This window comes from Megalobrama amblycephala, linkage group LG1, assembly GCF_018812025.1.
Source record: "Megalobrama amblycephala isolate DHTTF-2021 linkage group LG1, ASM1881202v1, whole genome shotgun sequence".
NCBI lineage: Eukaryota > Metazoa > Chordata > Actinopteri > Cypriniformes > Xenocyprididae > Megalobrama > Megalobrama amblycephala.
The window spans coordinates 43451371-43470422 of record NC_063044.1 but is presented as its reverse complement, the minus strand read 5'-3'; the positions used below and the strand labels follow the sequence as shown (position 1 = coordinate 43470422).

At 37.0% G+C, this 19052-nt stretch overlaps 1 protein-coding gene across 1 annotated transcript in view; it reads right to left on the bottom strand.

The window, feature by feature from the left end:
- The window catches only part of LOC125270650 (tripartite motif-containing protein 16-like), a 59404-nt gene extending 42366 nt beyond the window's left edge, over nucleotides 1-17038 (bottom strand). The window contains exons 1-4 of the mRNA XM_048194496.1: nucleotides 16436-17038; nucleotides 14771-14866; nucleotides 14428-14661; nucleotides 7268-7418 (exon numbers count right to left, since the gene is read on the bottom strand). Coding sequence (XP_048050453.1) covers nucleotides 7268-7418; nucleotides 14428-14661; nucleotides 14771-14866; nucleotides 16436-17026 — 1072 coding nt within the window. The 5' untranslated portion in view covers nucleotides 17027-17038. The remainder of the gene's footprint in view (nucleotides 1-7267; nucleotides 7419-14427; nucleotides 14662-14770; nucleotides 14867-16435) is intronic.
- Nucleotides 17039-19052: the final 2014 nt, after the last annotated feature.

Sequence of the window (19052 nt, the reverse complement as noted above, 5' to 3'; positions counted from 1 at the left end):
TAATAACATATAAAGAACGCGTAAATGATGGTAATGAAATTACCAGCACATGATCGTTGCTGTAACGTTGCCAGTAAGTCATGGAATGACCATTATATTACGAATAGAGTACGTATCTGGAACGTCCTTGGTTTTCTTATAACGTTAGGAGTTACTGACAACGTTGTGATATGGTAATTTGATGGTAATAATATTACGGGCATACAACGTTGTAGTTACGTTACTAGTAAGTCATGGAATTACCAATATATTACGAATAGAGTACGTATCTGGAACGTCCTTGGTAATCTTATAACGTTAGGGGGTCGTACTGACGACGTTGTGAGATGGTAATTTGATGGTAATAATATACGGGCATACAACGTTGTAGTTACGTTACTAGTAAGTCATGGAATTACCGATATATTACGAATAGAGTACGTATCTGGAACGTCCTTGGTAATCTTATACGTTAGGGGTCGTACTGACGACGTTGTGAGATGGTAATCTGAAGGTAATGAAATTACTGGCATGCGACGTCGTAGTTACGTTGTCAGTTAGTAAGTCATGAAATTACCAAAAAGTACGAATACATTACGTAACTGTTACGTCGTGTGTTAGCTGGGAGGTTTGTTTGTTTGTTTGTTTTATACTAAATTCAAGGGCTCCCATACTTTCTCAACCATGCACCATGAATGATTACTTGAAGTATATAATAAAAATGTGAAAAATAACATTTTCTGTTATTAGTTTGGTCATATTGTGCTTGACTAAATCAAGATCAAACCACATATGTGATGAGCAATGCAGAAATCACGGGGTTAACAAACTTCACAAGAAAACAATTCTTGCCACTGTATTTATTAAAAATATCTCATTGAGAGATTTGTCGACAGTCAAACAAGAGATACATCAAACTCAACATTCATTATATTATACTACGCTAATTATTAAATTCATCTGATAATAAATTTCATTTTGGTAACACTGTAGTATAGGGAACACATATAAACTATTATTGATTTTTCCCTCAATAAACTCCTAAATTACTGCTTAATAATAGTAAGGTAGTTGTTAAATTTAGGTTTTGGGTACGATTAAGAATGTAGAATAAGGTCTTGCAGAATAAGACATGAATGTGTTTAATAAGTAAGTACTAATAAACAGACAATATTCTAGTAGTATGCATGCTAATAAGCGACTAGTTAAAAGACCCTAAAAAGTGTTACCTTTATTTTATTATCATACATTCCACTGTGTAGAAGTTTTTTATTTATTAAAATAAGACCCATGAAATCTTACTCATACTGATTCAAAATTTGATATGACAAAATAATCAGTACAATTTAACTTAAAAGTTATAATAGTAGTGAATATGATAAAATAATCAGTAGAATCTCTATATAATTTAATTGGTCAGACGACACAGTTTCACTGTTGAGTGCATATCAAATCCAAACACAGCATATAGCGGCTGAGTGAATGTGGTCTGGACTCTGTGGATGAGGCTCATTGTGTCTGAGACGCTGTAGAAGGACAAAATCCCTGCGCTGTGATCCACATACACTCCTATTCTACAGCTGGACACTACAGGGAGTTTAGTCTCAATGTTATTGTGCCAGAATGAGCAATAGTCTGGAGAGCAGAACAATTTCCAGGACTGATCGTTACACCCGGATACACTCTCATTACTATTTCCTTTCCTCCTGATGCTCTTATATGTCACTGATATACCCACTCCTGATCTCCCATCTCCACTCCACTCCACCTCCCAGTAACAGCGTCCAGTTACACTCTCTCTACACAGCACCTGTCCCCAACAATCAAATCTGTCTGGATGATCAGGATAGCGCTGATTTGTGTCAGCAACAGTGATCACTGTGTTTCCCCCTGACAGACGCAGCCTGTTATTCACTGAGTTTGGATCCAGAGTCAGTAGAGTAGAATCTGAGGGAGGTAAATGCATAATCAATCTTTTATGAACTTCCATAATCAATATAAAACATTAGTGGGTCTATCATTGTTTTATAATGATAAATTTGGCCTTTACAAAAAAAAAAAGGTAAAATCATCCATGAAACTTAAATCCATTTCAACCAATCAAAAATAATTTATTTTATGGCTGTAAAAAAATCTATGCTAAATATTGGGGCGGAGGTAACATTTTACTTCTTATTAACATAATAATGTGTTACTGTCATTTATTTTGCCTATATGCTTTAAATACAGTTATTTGTTCATGTTAAAATTACATAACTTGTATTAAAAGCATGAAATATAGTTAATGTAAAATGTAAAACCCTAAATTTCATTTCATATATATTCTATCAAAATGAAAATGATAAATTGCATTTTAAGTAATTAAAATAATTAAAATAAGTCCAAAATCATGACTGAAGATGTGTTATTGTCTGGTTGACAATGTATTTTGCAAGTCACAAATAACTTTTGTGTAATGAATTCATCAAGTGCACCATTGTACAGATTTTAACTTATTTGAAATGAAACTCTTCCACTAGACTGGATTTTAGGCTTGTGTGTGTTTTCGTAGTTACTCACACTGTAGAAACTCCTCTCTGGTCTGATATTCAGGGGCCAAAATGACCTGGATGGTTTTCACTATGGACAACAAAACACATTTGCTATTTAATTCTGACATTGAGAGGCAGTTGAACATACAACATTTTTATATTTATAAGGGCTGTCAAAAATTCATTTCTACTATTAATTTAAAAAAAAAATAATGTAATGTAGGAACTGTGGACGAACCAGACAAATGAATAATTCAGATGATTCTTTCAAAACATAATTCTAATTCAGAATTGAAGTTCCGGCTCCAGCCATCTACAGAGAAAACCAATGCTTATTACTTTTTACGATATTCATGTTTCCTGACAGAAAGAGAAGTGACAAACTCAGCTATTTGTGACAGCAAATGGTCACCTAGAAGATAAAGAGTCTTTGTTCACCAGATCAAAAGACAGAGAAACACTGCAGGCCCTTTTGTTTCTCTAAGGGACTGAACTGCACAGAAAAAAAAAAAAAAAAAACACTCAAGACTGTTCTACAACTAAAACTGCATCAAAAGTGTTCCAAACAATTTTAAATGGACTTATCAATCATCTTTTAACTGCATACATGTTACATCATGTGTCCACAAGTACTACCTGTAACCAGTTTTGCCTTAGAACACCCACAATTCATGTAAATGTGATAACTCTTGAATGACTGACTGAAAGTATGCCTTATTTGGAATTGATTTAATTCTTTCCCCTTTTCTAAATCCTGACTTAAATGAAATCTGTTTAAAACGTATCATATTTAATTTAATAGAAATTATGTTAAAATGGCACTCTCTGCTAAAGCAGAGACAGGAAGTAACACCTATTCATGATTGGGGGCAGAGAAAAACCCTTTTGAAACAGGACGATATCTGATTAGCCAAAACTCCTCTGAGGTGTGACAAACAACAAAGTTTAAATAGTCATATTGCAAGAGAGACTAGTCAAGAAGACAAACGAAAAGACAAGAACCAAGAACTATGGAGTAACAAGAAGAACAGACAAGCAGCTCATTCAAGCCATCCAACTTTCACTCACTTTTCTTTTCTTTTACTTAATTTTCATTTCTACTGAAAGTCTCATGTTCTAAGTTTTTCCGCTTCAACTTTAACTCCAGCGACAAATAGACTTCCTTAATTTTCTAGCAAGCTCAAACGTGATTGGGTTCTACCCATAGACTACACAACATGGACCTTTAAGACCCTGCGACAAATCATCGAGTTGGAAAACCCTTCTCTGCACGCCGACGAGGGAAATTCACATTTAAAGTCGACTAAAGCAAGTACCCCAGATTAAAACTGAACTGGTGCATTTAAATGAATGATTCATGGTTCGTTCAGGTCTTTGAAGTGCATTGCTAGGAATTATGTTCATCATATCACTCACTCTCTCTCTCTTAAAACTCTTTCTCTCTCATTTCCTTTCTTACTGCAACACATATGAATGAATGTGTGTATGTATGTGTGCGTTTGTGTTAGATTAGTTTGTGTTAGAATAAATAAAGTCTCTTATAGATTTTAAAGGAAAGTGTCTTGTATTATGTGCTTCTAAAATTTAATGTCTTAAAATGTCGATCTTAAAGTTACCGTGCTCTAATCAGTATTTTCACGATTGTTGGATATTCATATCCGCTACAAGAGCTTATTACGGCTCGAGCAAATGAACGCTGGATGACTCAGTTGCTCAGTCCTAAACTAAACAACTCTTTATAATTCCCTACAAATTATTTCATTTGAGCTAATTTTACTTCCTGTGTTTTTCCTTACAGTATTGGTGGACGAATAAATATATTTAATATATTGATAAAGTATTAAAATATTGATTCTTAATCATTTACGGTTAATCCAGTTCTTAAAAATGTAATCTAGTTACACTTTTGATTAATTAATTGGGTGTTTCCCTACAGTAAAAAACACAGGGAAACCAGGAAACACGGAACAGCTACCGTAGCAGCTACCGTAGACCATCGACAGACAAATGAACTATAAGTAAACATCTGATGCTTTCAATGATGTAAACTTTGTTGAATTTACATACAGTGCTGGAATTGAAGATTGTGGAGACACATTTATATGGCTAAGTGTAAATGGAACAGGTTTAACAAATCAGATAGTTATATCTGATCAGAGACAATGCATTGAGTGACCCAGTGTAAACAGGCCCAAAAAGAAAAAGAAAAAATCAATTACTGTTTTTGAGTGAATAACTTTTGTAGCTTTAATAAGGATTAATCTACAAACCCGATTCCAAAAAAGTTGGGACACTGTACAAATTGTGAATAAAAAAGGAATGCAATAATTTACAAATCTCATAAACTTATATTTTATTCACAATAAAATATAGATAACATATCAAATGTTGAAAGTGAGACATTTTGAAATGTCATGCCAAATATTGGCTCATTTTGAATTTCATGAGAGCTATACATTCCAAAAAAGTTGGGACAGGTAGCACTAAGAGGCCGGAAAAGTTAAATGTACATATAAGGAACAGCTGGAGGACCAATTTGCAACTTATTAGGTCAATTGGCAACATGATTGGGTATAAAAAGAGCCTCTCAGTCTGGCAGTGTCTCTCAGAAGTCAAGATGGGCAGAGGATCACCAATTCCCCCAATTAATATCATCCAAAGATTCAGAGAATCTGGAACAATCTCTGTGCGTAAGGGTCAAGGCCGGAAAACCATACTGGATGCCCGTGATCTTCGGGCCCTTAGACGGCACCGCATCACATACAGGAATGCTACTGTAATGGAAATCACAACATGGGCTCAGGAATACTTCCAAAAAACATTGTCGGTGAACACAATCCACCGTGCCATTCGCCGTTGCCAGCTAAAACTCTATAGGTCAAAAAAGAAGCCATAACTAAACATGATCCAGAAGCGCAGGCGTTTTCTCTGGGCCAAGGCTCATTTAAAATAGACTGTGGCAAAGTGGAAAACTGTTCTGTGGTCAGACAAATCAAACTTGTTCTGTGGTCAGACAAATCAAAAGTTCTTTTTGGAAAACTGGGATGCCATGTCATCCGGACTAAAGAGGAGAAGGACAACCCAAGTTGTTATCAGCGCTCAGTTCAGAAGCCTGCATCTCTGATGGTATGGGGTTGCATGAGTGCGTGTGACATGGACAGCTTACACATCTGGAAAGGCACCATCAATGCTGAAAGTATATCCAAGTTTAGAACAACATATGCTCCCATCAGATGTCGTCTCTTTCAGGGAAGACCTTGCATTTTCAACATGACATGCCAGACCACAATGCATCAATTACAACATCATGGCTGTGTAGAAGAAGGACCGGGTACTGAAATGGCCAGGCTGCATCAGATCTTTCACCCACAGAAAACATTTGGCGCACATAAAGAGGAAGATGCGACAAAGAAGACCTAAGACAGTTGAACAACTAGAAGCCTGTATTAGACAAGAATGGGACAACATTCCTATTCCTAAACTTGAGCAAGGTGTCTCCTCAGTCGAACAAACCAAATTTGTTCGCTCTAATTGTAATTCTGTAAGAATTAAACTTTCCCAATATCAACAAGCAGTATTTGGAAAAATAATCAGCTCTCCTACAGTTAAATTAACCAAATTAAGTAGCAAAAGCATCAACCCTGAAGGGGTTTAAAAATGTGGTTAGATGAGGTCCGGGAAAAAAGGTCAAAGAATATTCCAGTAATGCAGACAAGCAGCAGAAAATCAAGTCGGCAAAAGGAAATAAATAATTGTGCTTGTGTTGATGTGGAGTTTCTCAGAAATGCACTTTCGTTTCCAGCTAAATATTTTAGCTTTTTTTAGATTAAGGCTGGATAAAGTCGACACACTTGTCTTGGTCTCCTCTGTGTTTTGAGATCACTGAAAATAGAATGAAATGCTAAAAGTAAAATGTATAAGACCTATTATGACCTAATGTCCTTTTTTATCCATAAGGTACATGATAACATCGTTTCTGCAACAAAACATATTTATTTAAAGTCATAGGTTAAAACATTACTATTATGTTTTTAATTGCGCTTCACTGATAAAGGAAATCACATTGTTAGTTAATGCATTGAGTTTAATGAAAGGGTTCAAAAACAGAATAATCCTGCTAGCTGAGATGTTGGAGATGTCTTTAACTGAGGTCAGAGAAAACTATTCACACAATGTTACAACAGCCGTGTCGATCCCTGGTTGTCACAATGCTGTTTACCAGTAAACTTGAGCAACGTGTCTCCTCAGTCCCCAGACGTTTGCAGATTGTTATAAAAAGAAGAGTTGATGCCACACAGTGGTAAACATGGCCATGTCCCAACTTTTTTGAGATGTGTTGATGCCATGAAATTTAAAATCAACTTATTTTTCCCTTAAAATGATACATTTTCTCATTTTAAACATTTGATATGTCATCTATGTTGTATTCTGAATAAAATATTGAAATTTGAAACTTCCACATCATTGCATTCTGTTTTTATTCACAATTTGTACAGTGTCCCAACTTTTTTGGAATCGGGTTTGTATATTTAATTTATATAGTGAAGACTGTGCAGGGTTATTTTACATTGAGTTTATTTAGTTTCTGTAGTATTTGACATTTATTAAAATGGGTTTAATGTTGCAATTATTTGTGATTAATTACAGAAACATTTGTGATATTTTCTTTTTTCTTTTTCTTATTTTTTGATTGATTGACAACACTAAAATTTAAAAATTGGTGCTGAACTCCTTTCTGATAATAAATTAGTATTTACCTCTTCCAGATATCTTTTCTGTCTCCTCGCTGCAGAACTGCAGCAGTTTGTCTCTGAGTTGAGAGACAGATTTCACTACTTCATCAAAGGACAGATGAGAACTGATAGTGAAGCCGTCTGTAGATCCAGAGAGAGAGAGAGACGCCAAACTCTACAGACACAAAAACACAAACTCCCTGTAATTCCAGAAGCTTGTTAAAGTCCTCAGTGTTTGATAAGATCTGTGTTACCTGGAGGAAAATGAACATGATCCTGTGTTTGTGAAAGCTGCTTCATCTCAGCGTCTCTCCTTCCTCAGATCATTGATCTCCTTGCTCCAGTCGCTCCAGTCGTTCTTCAGCTCGACTCACTGCAGCTCGTTCCTGATCTCTGATCAGCTGAATCACCTCAGAGCGACGTCTCTCAATGGAGCGGATGAGCTCAGTGAAGATCCTCTCACTGTCCTCCACTGCGGTCTGTGCAGAGCGCTGTTACACACATCACAATCACACAGTGGCTTCAGTGGGACTAGAAGAGCTCCAGCACTGGAGGAAAGTCCAAACTGAGACTCAAACTTCTCTTCTTCTCCAAACTCACCTTATGAGACGCCACAGCCTCTCTCAGCTGCTGAAGATCTTTCTCTCTCTGCTGGATTATCTTGCTGGATGTTTCTCTGTTTCTCCTCAAAATGTCTCTGCAGAAAAACAAAAATATGATTAATACTACACTATCATCCAAAACTCTGGGGTGGATAAGAATTTTTTTATGTTTTTGAAAGAAGTCTTCTTATGTTTTGATAGAAAATAGAAAACTTAGAAAATAGAAAAAATTTACAATTTTACTGAGTTAATTATATCAGTTTCTATGATTGAAATGAAAATCACATGACAAATTAGAGAAATGACATGAACTGTCATCTCTTATGAGATCCAGTATGAAGCAGTACCTGTTTCTCTGTCCTCGCTTCTGCAGTTGATACAGTGTCATGATTTTTGTGTTCATCCACCAAACACAGCATACAGATACACCGCTGGTCAGTACGGCAGTAAATTTCCCGCATTTTATCATGTCGAGGACAGATCATGTCCTGCAGTCGTCCAGTGGCGTCCATCAGATTGTGTCTATTACCTCTGAAGAGATTCTCATGCTGTTCAAGGTGATTTTGACAGTAAGAGCTTCGACACTCCAGACACGACTTCACTGCTTTCTGTTTTCTTCCAGTGCAGGAGTCACACTGAACATCTCCAGATCCAGTGTGAGGATGACGACGACGAGCAGGAACAGGAGGAGGAGCAGGAGCAGCAGATTGGAGTCTCGTCTTCTTCAGTTTCTCCACCATCTCAGCAAACACCACATTCCTACCTAAAACTGGTCTTGGAGTGAAGGCCTGTTTGCATAATGGACATCTGTAGATTCTCTTCTGATCCTCCTGATTCCAGCAGTCAGTGATGCAGCTCATACAGTAACTGTGTCCACAGGGAATCGTCACTGGATCCTTCAGTAGATCCAGACACACTGGACATCTGAACTGATCCTGATCCACAGAAATACTGGCTTTCTGACATTTCGCTGTATGAACTCACAGACAGAGATTGATACACACTGCAGTTTGACAGTTGAAGTGGAGTGTTTATATATCCTCCTGATTAACATGCTTGAGAAACAGGTTTTTCTGTAGGGAGTGACTTACTGTAAGGCATACAGTGTTTTTTTTTTTTTTTAATGATAGCTGATGCAGTATGTGAGCATAATAAAGATGTGTCACTGGTTTTCATAATTAATTGATTGAAAGGTGACTAAATGAATGAAAGTTTGTTAGCTGAAAGGTTTAAATTCCCTAAATTGATCGTGATTAACTCAAACCAAATTTGTTCGCTCTAATTGTAATTCTGTAAGAATTAAACTTTCCCAATATCAACAAGCAGTATTTGGAAAAATAATCAGCTCTCCTACAGTTAAATTAACCAAATTAAGTAGCAAAAGCATCAACCCTGAAGGGGTTTAAAAATGTGGTTAGATGAGGTCCGGGAAAAAAGGTCAAAGAATATTCCAGTAATGCAGACAAGCAGCAGAAAATCAAGTCGGCAAAAGGAAATAAATAATTGTGCTTGTGTTGATGTGGAGTTTCTCAGAAATGCACTTTCGTTTCCAGCTAAATATTTTAGCTTTTTTTAGATTAAGGCTGGATAAAGTCGACACACTTGTCTTGGTCTCCTCTGTGTTTTGAGATCACTGAAAATAGAATGAAATGGCTAAAAGTAAATTGTATAAGACCTATTATGACCTAATGTCCTTTTTTATCCATAAGGTACATGATAACAACATTTCTGCAACATTATAAAAACATATTTATTTAAAGTCATAGGTTAAAACATTACTATTATGTTTTTAATTGCGCTTCACTGATAAAGGAAATCATATTGTTAGTTGAATGCACGTTGAGTTTAACTGAAAGGGTTCAAAAACAGAATAATCCTGCTAGTTGAGATGTTGGAGATGTCTTTAACTAAGGTCAGAGAAAACTATTCACACAATGTTACAACAGCCGTGTCGATCCCTATGTGGTCACAAGGTTGTTTACCAGTAGCTCCTCACTGCAGTACACGAGATCCTGGGGGCAAGGTTGGATCCAGATCCAGGGGGTGGAGACAAATAGGTTTAGGAATCAATGTTTGGTGTAGACAATCAATACTGTGATGACCAATAAAATCTTAAGAATCGGTTGCAGGGTGGCATTGGCCTGGCTTCTGACGTCACACTTGGATGTGGGCCGGGTCGGATGTCCACCGCAGCGAGATGCTTCTCATATTTAAAGTGAGAGGAGTTGGATCTGGATCCAACCTCGCCTCCTGGATCTCATGTTCTGCAGTGAGGACCATCTCCTGTTTACAGGCGCTTGTGTTCCATTGTGATGCTGTGTTTTTGACCTCTACGCTAGATGGCGCTGTTGGACAGGTCAATAATAAAACATTTTTCTGTTTACTTCTGCTTGTTCAACTAAGCAAAACTGAAACTAACACAACTAAAGCAAACATTCAGAATGATAAGTCTAAAAAGTCATAAAAATGGCAGTAAAACTTGTATAAACTGTCAATAAACTGCACAATGCAGCCAAAAATCTCAGCTGTGAACTAACAGTTACTCAGTTGGACTCTGAACTCACCTGTGTCTGGAGAAAATCATTCTGTGAATTGATTTCTGTGAGTGTTTAGCTGTTGTTGTTTTTTTGTTTGTTTTGTTGGTTCAATTATATTTAGTTAAATTATGACCAATGATGATCTATGCATCTTTTTCTGGCGTTTCCAAGCATTGATCGGTGATTAAGAGGCCTGATGGACACTTTCTGCTTCCCGTAAGAGTTGCCTGATCTAAAGTACACAGTAAAGTTAAACAGAAAGTGTGAAATGTACCATTATATGCGTGTTATTAGTTATACACCCAGTTTAGACATAATCAAGGAGGCGTTTACATGATTTTCTTGTTTCTCTTGTTTTTAGTTTTGATTTTCTTGAATATTTCGCATTCATGGAACTAGTACATAGGCTACTTATGTAAGACTCTTCAGGCCAAAATGATACACCTGACCAGAATGAAGGCATCTGTAGACACATTAAAATGCTTTTAACCCTGAAAACGGCAAAAAGCAACCGAATGGTCAAAGACACCCATCTTGCCTATGTTCACATAGGAAAATAACTGAACAACTGCATGGGCAGTCACAGAAACCATTTCAGTGTGAACATGTGCTAGATGGATGTCCGCTTATTCACACGACTCAGCATAGCAGTAGCTGAATTTTTGAAAGTTACTGCTTAAATCACTCATATCACTCATAGTTTGCACAGCCATACAGCTGCGGGCACCAAAAGAGAACTGAGCAGAATGTTGTCTCTGAGCTGAACCTGCCCATGTCAATAAGAATGTGAGCAGTCATGAAAATCACATAAAGCAGGAAAATCCACAGAAAATATATATGAAGATGAGGAGCCTGACCTATAATACCACATTAGATGTAATATTAATCACATATGCATATTTTATTTTTGACAGTGTGAATTGTATATATTATGGAAATGCAGAAGACAATGCTTTTGATATACAGAGGCATGAATATGTTTGTGAACCCTTTGAAAATACCCTTACTTTCTCCATCATGCACTGTGAATGATTAGGATACTCACTGTATTAATACAAATGTGAAAAGTACATATATTTGTGCATAAAGTATTTTGTTTTTAAGTGTTAAGTCAGATTGTGTTTGTCTGCAACTGTAAGTTGAATTAAGATCAGACCGAAATTTATCACTAAATACAGAAATCCAACATTTACAATCTTATCAGTTTCATTATCATTCATTCTCAGATTTTACAGCCATTATACTAATTTAATGTGAAACTGTAATAAACTTGTGATTATTACACATTCAGTAGTTTTTTGTTTTTTTTAATTAGAAAATATAATTTACTTGGTTAGACGACACAGTTTCACTGTTGAGTTTCTATTAAATCCAAATGCAGCATAGAGCGGCTGAGTGAATGTGGTCTGGACTCTGTGGATGAGGCTCATTGTGTCTGAGATGCTGTAGAAGGACAAAATCCCTCCACTGTGATCCACATACACTCCTATTCTACTGGAGACATTGACTACAGGAAGGACGGTCTCAATGTTATTGTGTGTGAATGAGCAGAAAGTGGGAGTGCAGTACAATCTCCAGGACTGATTGTTACATCCAGCTAAAATCTCATTACTCTCTCCCTTCCTCCTGATGGTCTTATATGCAACTGCTATAGCTGCTCCTAATCTCCCATCTCCACTCCACTCCACCTCCCAGTAACAGCGTCCAGTCACACTCTCTCTGCACAACGCCTGCCACCAATGATCAAATCTGGCTGGATGATCAGGATAACCCTGATCTGTGTCAGCGACAGTGATCACTGTGTTTCCCTCAGATAAGATGGAGCCTAATTATTTGCTGAGTTTGGGTCCAGAGTCAACAGACGGGAATCTGATGGAGATAAACACATAGTCGATAATGACCTTTCCATCATTAATATAACACATTAACCATTATAAAACTGCATGTGTATATATATATACTGTGGGTACGGAAAGTATTTCAGACCCCCTTAAATTGTTTCACTCTTTGTTATATTGCAGCCATTTGCTAAAATCATTTAAGTTCATTTTTTTCCTCATTAATGTACACACAGCACCCCATATTGACAGAAAAACATAGAATTGTTGACATTTTTGCAGATTTATTAAAAAAGAAAACCTGAAATATCACATGGTCCTAAGTATTCAGACCCTTTGCTGTGACACTCATATATTTAACTCAGGTGCTGTCCATTTCTTCTGATCATCCTTGAGATGGTTCTACACCTTCATTTGAGTCCAGCTGTGTTTGATTATACTGATTGGACTTGATTAGGAAAGCCACACACCTGTCTATATAAGACCTTACAGCTCACAGTGCATGTCAGAGCAAATGAGAATCATGAGGTCAAAGGAACTGCCTGAAGAGCTCAGAGACAGAATTGTGGCAAGGCACAGATCTGGCCAAGGTTACAAAAAAATTTCTGCTGCACTTAAGGTTCCTAAGAGCACAGTGGCCTCCATAATCCTTAAATGGAAAGATGTTTGGGATGACCAGAACCCTTCCTAGAGCTGGCCATCCGGCCAAACTGAGCTATCTGGGGAGAAGAGCCTTGGTGAGAGAGGTAAAGAAGAACCCAAAGATCACTGTGGCTGAGCTCCAGAGATGCAGTCGGGAGATGGGAGAAAGTTGTAGAAAGTCAACCATCACTGCAGCCCTCCTACCAGTCGGGGCTTTATGGCAGAGTGGCCCGACGGAAGCCTCTCCTCAGTGCAAGACACATGAAAAAAGCACCTGAATGGAGTTTGCTAAGATGGTGAGAAATAAGATTCTCTGGTCTGATGAGACCAAGATAGAACTTTTTGGCCTTAATTCTAAGCGGTATATGTGGAGAAAACCAGGCACTGCTCATCAACCTGTCCAATACAGCCCCAACAGTGAAGCATGGTGGTGGCAGCATCATGCTGTGGGGGTGTTTTTCAGCTGCAGGGACGGGACGACTGGTTGCAATCGAGGGAAAGATGGGATGCTGGACGAGTACATGGGATATCCTGGATGAAAACCTTCTCCAGAGTGCTCAGGACCTCAGACTGGGCCGAAGGTTTACCTTCCAACAAGACAATGACCCTAAGCACACAGCTAAAATAACGAAGGAGTGGCTTCACAACAACTCCGTGACTGTTCTTGAATGGCCCAGCCAGAGCCCTGACTTAAACCCAATTGAGCATCTCTGGAGAGACCTAAAAATGGCTGTCCACCAACGTTTGCCATCCAACCTGGAGAGGATCTGCAAGGAGGAATGGCAGAGGATCCCCAAATCCAGGTGTGAAAAACTTGCATCTTTCCCAAAAAGACTCATGGCTGTATTAGATCAAAAGGGTGCTTCTACTAAATACTGAGCAAAGGGTCTGAATACTTAGGACCATGTGATATTTCAGTTTTTCTTTTTTAATAAATCTGCAAAAATGTCAACAATGTGTTTTTCTGTCAATATGGGGTGCTGTGTGTACATTAATGAGGAAAAAATGTACTTAAATGATTTTAGCAAATGGCTGCAATATAACAAAGAGTGAAAAAATTAAGGGGGTCTGAATACTTTTCGTACCCACTGTATATATACTATATATAGTGTGTGTGTGTGTGTGTGTGTGTGTGTGTGTGTGTGTGTGTGTGTGTTTTTAGTAACTCACATCGTATAAACTCCTTTCTGGTCTGATATTCAGGAGTGCCAATGACCTGGATGGTTTTCACTACAGAAACCAAAATACATCTGCAGTTTAATTCTCACAAAGTAATTGATCTATTTATATATTTAATGAATAGTGCTGAATTCATTTCTGAGAATAAATTTGTATTTACCTCTTCCAGATATGTTTTCTATAGTCTCTCTGGAGAACTGGTGCAATTTGTCTCTGAGCTGAAACATAGTTTTCACTATAGCATCAAAAGACAGATGAGAATTGAGAGCCAAGCCTGTTAATCCAGAGACAGATGGCAAACTCTACAAATGCAAAGACAAAAACAAAAACTCTCTGTAATTGCAGAAGCTGGTTAAAACCTCAATGTTTGAGAGGATCTGTGTTACCTGAAGGAAATGAAAATGATCATCTATCTCTAAAAGCTGCTTCATCTCAGTGTCTCTCCTCCTCAGATCATTGATCTCCTGCTCTATTTGCTCCAAGAGTCCTTCTGCTCGACTCACTGCAGCTCGTTCCTGATCTCTGATCAGCTGAATCACCTCAGAGCGACGTCTCTCAATGGAGCGGATGAGCTCAGTGAAGATCCTCTCACTGTCCTCCACTGCGGTCTGTGCAGAGCGCTGTTACACACATCACAATCACACAGTGGCTTCAGTAGGACTAGAAGAGCTCCAGCACTGGAGGAAAGTCCAAACTGAGACTCAAACTTCTCTTCTTCTCCAAACTCACCTTATGAGATGCCACAGCCTCTCTCAGCTGCTGAAGATCTTTCTCTTTCTGCTGGATTCTCTGCTGGAATTTTCTCTGTTTCTCCTCCAAATGTCTCTGCAGAAAACAAAAGTCAACACTAAAGTTTTTTTTTTTTTTTTTTGTCCATAAGACTTTTAAATGTTTTTGAAAGAAGTGTCTTATGCTTATCAAGGCTGCTTTTGGTCAAAAAACAATAAAATCATCTATATTGTGAATTTTTAAAGAAAGAGTCAAATGTTAGTCACCATTATGGTGATCAGTGTTTGTTGTAGTTGGGCTCTTGACTCTTGACTTTTTAACATTAGATTTGTGTCTGGTTGCTGTAACTGAGTTATAACAGCCATACAAGACAAGAAATAATGTGTTGTTGGTTATGTTTTGACAATCATCATGTGATGAATCACTGATCTCATTTAAAGCCTAATCTCTGCGGCAGATTTACATTACTGATTACTGCAGCCCTGTGATTCTACAACTTAAGATCTGGCATTTTCAATATAATCATAATGATTTTTTAAAGTTGTTCTGATATAAAAAAAAAAAAAAAAAAAAAAAACACTTTGAACAACTCCATTTAGAAACACACAGATTTCAAGAATCAGCATACACTGTCAGAAAAAAAGGTACGGTGCTGTCACTGGGGCTGTACCCTAAGGTACAAAAGTGAAAAGGTACATCTCTGTACCTTACTTACCCCTAAATGGTGCATATTAGTACCTTAAAGGTACATATTAGTACTTTAAAAGTGCATATTTCTACCTTAAAGGTACATGTTAGTACCTTTTTGTCTTTGTACCTTAGGTATACAGCCCCAGTGACAGCACCGTACCTTTTCATACACCTACAGTGTATGAATCTCACACACTCAAACAGCAATGCAAAACAATAATAACTATGATTGGGATTGCATATATAACATTATAATTGTATGTACTATTGTAATAAAATGTTGTAAATTCTTTGGGTTTAGTTGCCATGATTCAGCAACCGTTAACTAACCTTCTAGCAAAGCGCTTCAGTTTACGGGTGTTCATTCAGCCTCAGCTTCAGCACATGCAGCTCAAACAGCAATGATGTTATTTGAAAAAGTAGCTTAATATTAAAGATGTTTACTATTACTGTAATATTAAAAAAGTTTTTTTTTTTCAAATACATTGAGGCATTATTATTAATAACTGGCACTTTTATTGTGATTTTTTTGGTATCTTATTTGTTAATGCATTAACTAGCATGAACTAACAGAGAGCAATAACCTTTGTTAATGTTAGTTAATAAAATATGTGTGTTCATGTTAGTTCACAGTGTGTTAACTAATGTTAACATATACAACTTTCGATCTTAAAAATGTCTTGGAAAATGTTGAGATTCACATTAACTACCCTGACAGGAACATAATGTTGGCCCAGATCTGGCCCACATCTGGTCCAGATGTGGCTTATAAGATTTATTAATCGGATCTGGGCCACACTATGTTGCTTATAAGATTTATTAATCTTTTTTTTTGTTATCAGGCTCTGAAAGTATATCAAAATTTGGATTTAGATTTATCAGCCAATGTATCTTTCAAATATAAAGAATTATCGGTGCATACCTAAAAAATACAAAATAAATGAGAGAAGCTGCATTATACTGTTATAGCAGTACCTGTTTTTCTTTCCGTTCTGCTGCAGTTGATACAGTGTCATGATCTTTGTGTTCATCCATCAAACACAGCACACAGATACACCGCTGGTCAGTATGGCAGTAAATTTCCAGCATTTTATCATGTTGAGGGCAGATCATCTCCTGCAGTCGTCTAGTGGCGTCCATCAGATTGTGTCTTTTACTGAAGAGATTCTCATGCTGTTTAAGGTGATTTTGACAGTAAGAGCTTCGACACTCCAGACACGACTTCACTGCTTTCTGTTTTCTTCCAGTGCAGGAGTCACACTGAACATCTCCAGATCTAGTGGAAATGTTCAGTGCAGGAGAAGTAGCTTGGAGTCTCGTCTTCTTCAGTTTCTCCACCATTTCAGCAATCACCACATTCCTACCTAAAACAGGTTTTGGTGTGAAGGTCTGTTTGCATAATGGACATCTGTAGATTCTCTTCTGATCCTCCTGATTCCAGATGTCTGTAATGCATCTCATACAGTAATTGTGTCCACAGGGAATAGTCACTGGATCCTTCAGTAGATCCAGACACGCTGGACAAGTGAACTGATCCTGATTCACTGAAATACTGGCTCCTGCCATTTCACTATATGAACACACAGAGCACACAATTGATTTGTTTATAAGTGCTCTATTTAGTGTTCCAAACATTTTCTAACATGAGACTCTAAAACGCCATAAAAATTGTGCCAAATATTGAAAAATTCGAATCTTAAAGAAACCTTGGAACCGTCATGGCCTAATGGTTAGAGAGTTTGAATGGTATGATATGTGTCTCCCCGGGCACCACAGCCAGGGTTTTGGAGTAACGGAATACATGTAACGGCGTTACGTAATCAGAATTGAATCACTGCTGCTAGTGGAAACGATGCTGCCCAGGGGGAAAAATGTTTTAAATTCATGGACATTTTGCTGCTATTTTGTTTTCAAAGAAGAAAATGCAAACAACATGGTTGTACAGTGCAAACTCTGCCTTCAAGCTACGAAAACACTTTATCAAAGGACTAAAAAATAGTCTGTAATACCAAACTGTAGCCACTAGATGTCTGAATAGGCCTTTACATATACAGTATATATTCAGGGCTGTGTATTCCCAAGATGTGGAAACATGATTGCTTAGTTTTAATAGGTTTTAATAGGATTTAAATTAAAGCAGAACAAACATAAATAGAAATGTTTGATCAGAACTTGTTCAGTTTGGTTATGATCTGAGGTGACTTTTATATTTTTAAGCTCTAAACAACAACAGCGATAATGTTACAATAGCTGGTTGTGAGCATAAACGCGCACGGCGAGGAGAATAGAAGTATAACTCTCTTTAATAAATCCACAACGAAGGTAATCCATAGACAGGTAAAATGTGGAGACAACCACACTACACATGAACGATACTGGACAACACTGGACTGAAAACACAGGGCTTATATACATAGACAAACGAGGTGGGTGATTGAACACAGCTGGTGGTGATAATGAGGGTGATCAGTAGTCATGGAAACTAGTGGCAACTCAAGTCCAGAAACAGATTGTACATGTAACAGGTAGTAATATTGCAATAGATACTTTATTAGATAGATAATTTGTAAAAAAAAAAAAAAAAAAAAAAAAAAAAAAATATATATATATATATATATATATATATATATATATATTGTTGAGACCCATTCAAAAAGTATGGAATGTGTTACATTTAATAACTTGCAGAAATTGAGAAGGAATAATTAAAATTCAATTTAAAAATGCAATTTATTTAGAGTAAAGTTGATTTTATTTAGAGTAAACTTGGCCTTCACATGTCACTTTCACTTTCAATACAGAGCAAAATAATCATAAAATGACAGCTGGGAAAACACAGGTGACTCACAAATGTCACAATCAGACTTCGAACTCACCTGTAGAACTCAGTAATCTCAGAATATGGATCAGATGTGTCATTCTTTATGACACATATCATAAAGAATATTATAATGGCAGTTAAAATTAATCTTTGTTCATCATTACTGACCTTAGTTCATTTTACACTTCCGTGATGCAACCTCCATTAAATAAAAGACTTTTTCGAATGAAGCGTGCAAGTTTGAACAGTTTTCATTAACACAAATCCGATTTAGGCGATTATATGGCATTTTATATGGCGGTATACTTCTTCATCAGAAAATCTGAGGAGAATTTGGTTTGTTTCCTCCATAAATTAAAGTAACATCTGTATACTAAATGAAAATGGGCTTCATGAAAGATACTTGAGCTTCTGTCGACTTCATCTTATGTGTGGATGATTTGGTTTTATATGAAAATAGGGCATATGGCTATCGACTCCGATGTGCATCTCCAATTAAAAATAAATAATTATTTATTATCAGCTCTTATAATAAATAATGTAACAAATGCAATTTTGTTTGCATATGCAAAGTGTCTGTTAACTACACATTTTTCCTGTGTTAATGGCAATGATAATAACATGTAGATTATCAGACGTATGTCCTATTTCGAGGTCTCTATTTTCTATTTACATCTTCTACCATTGTATTTACCCTGATAGCACACAAACATCTCAGAGACGTCTATTTGATATCTGCATTTACATCTGTCAGATGTCAAATAGACATTT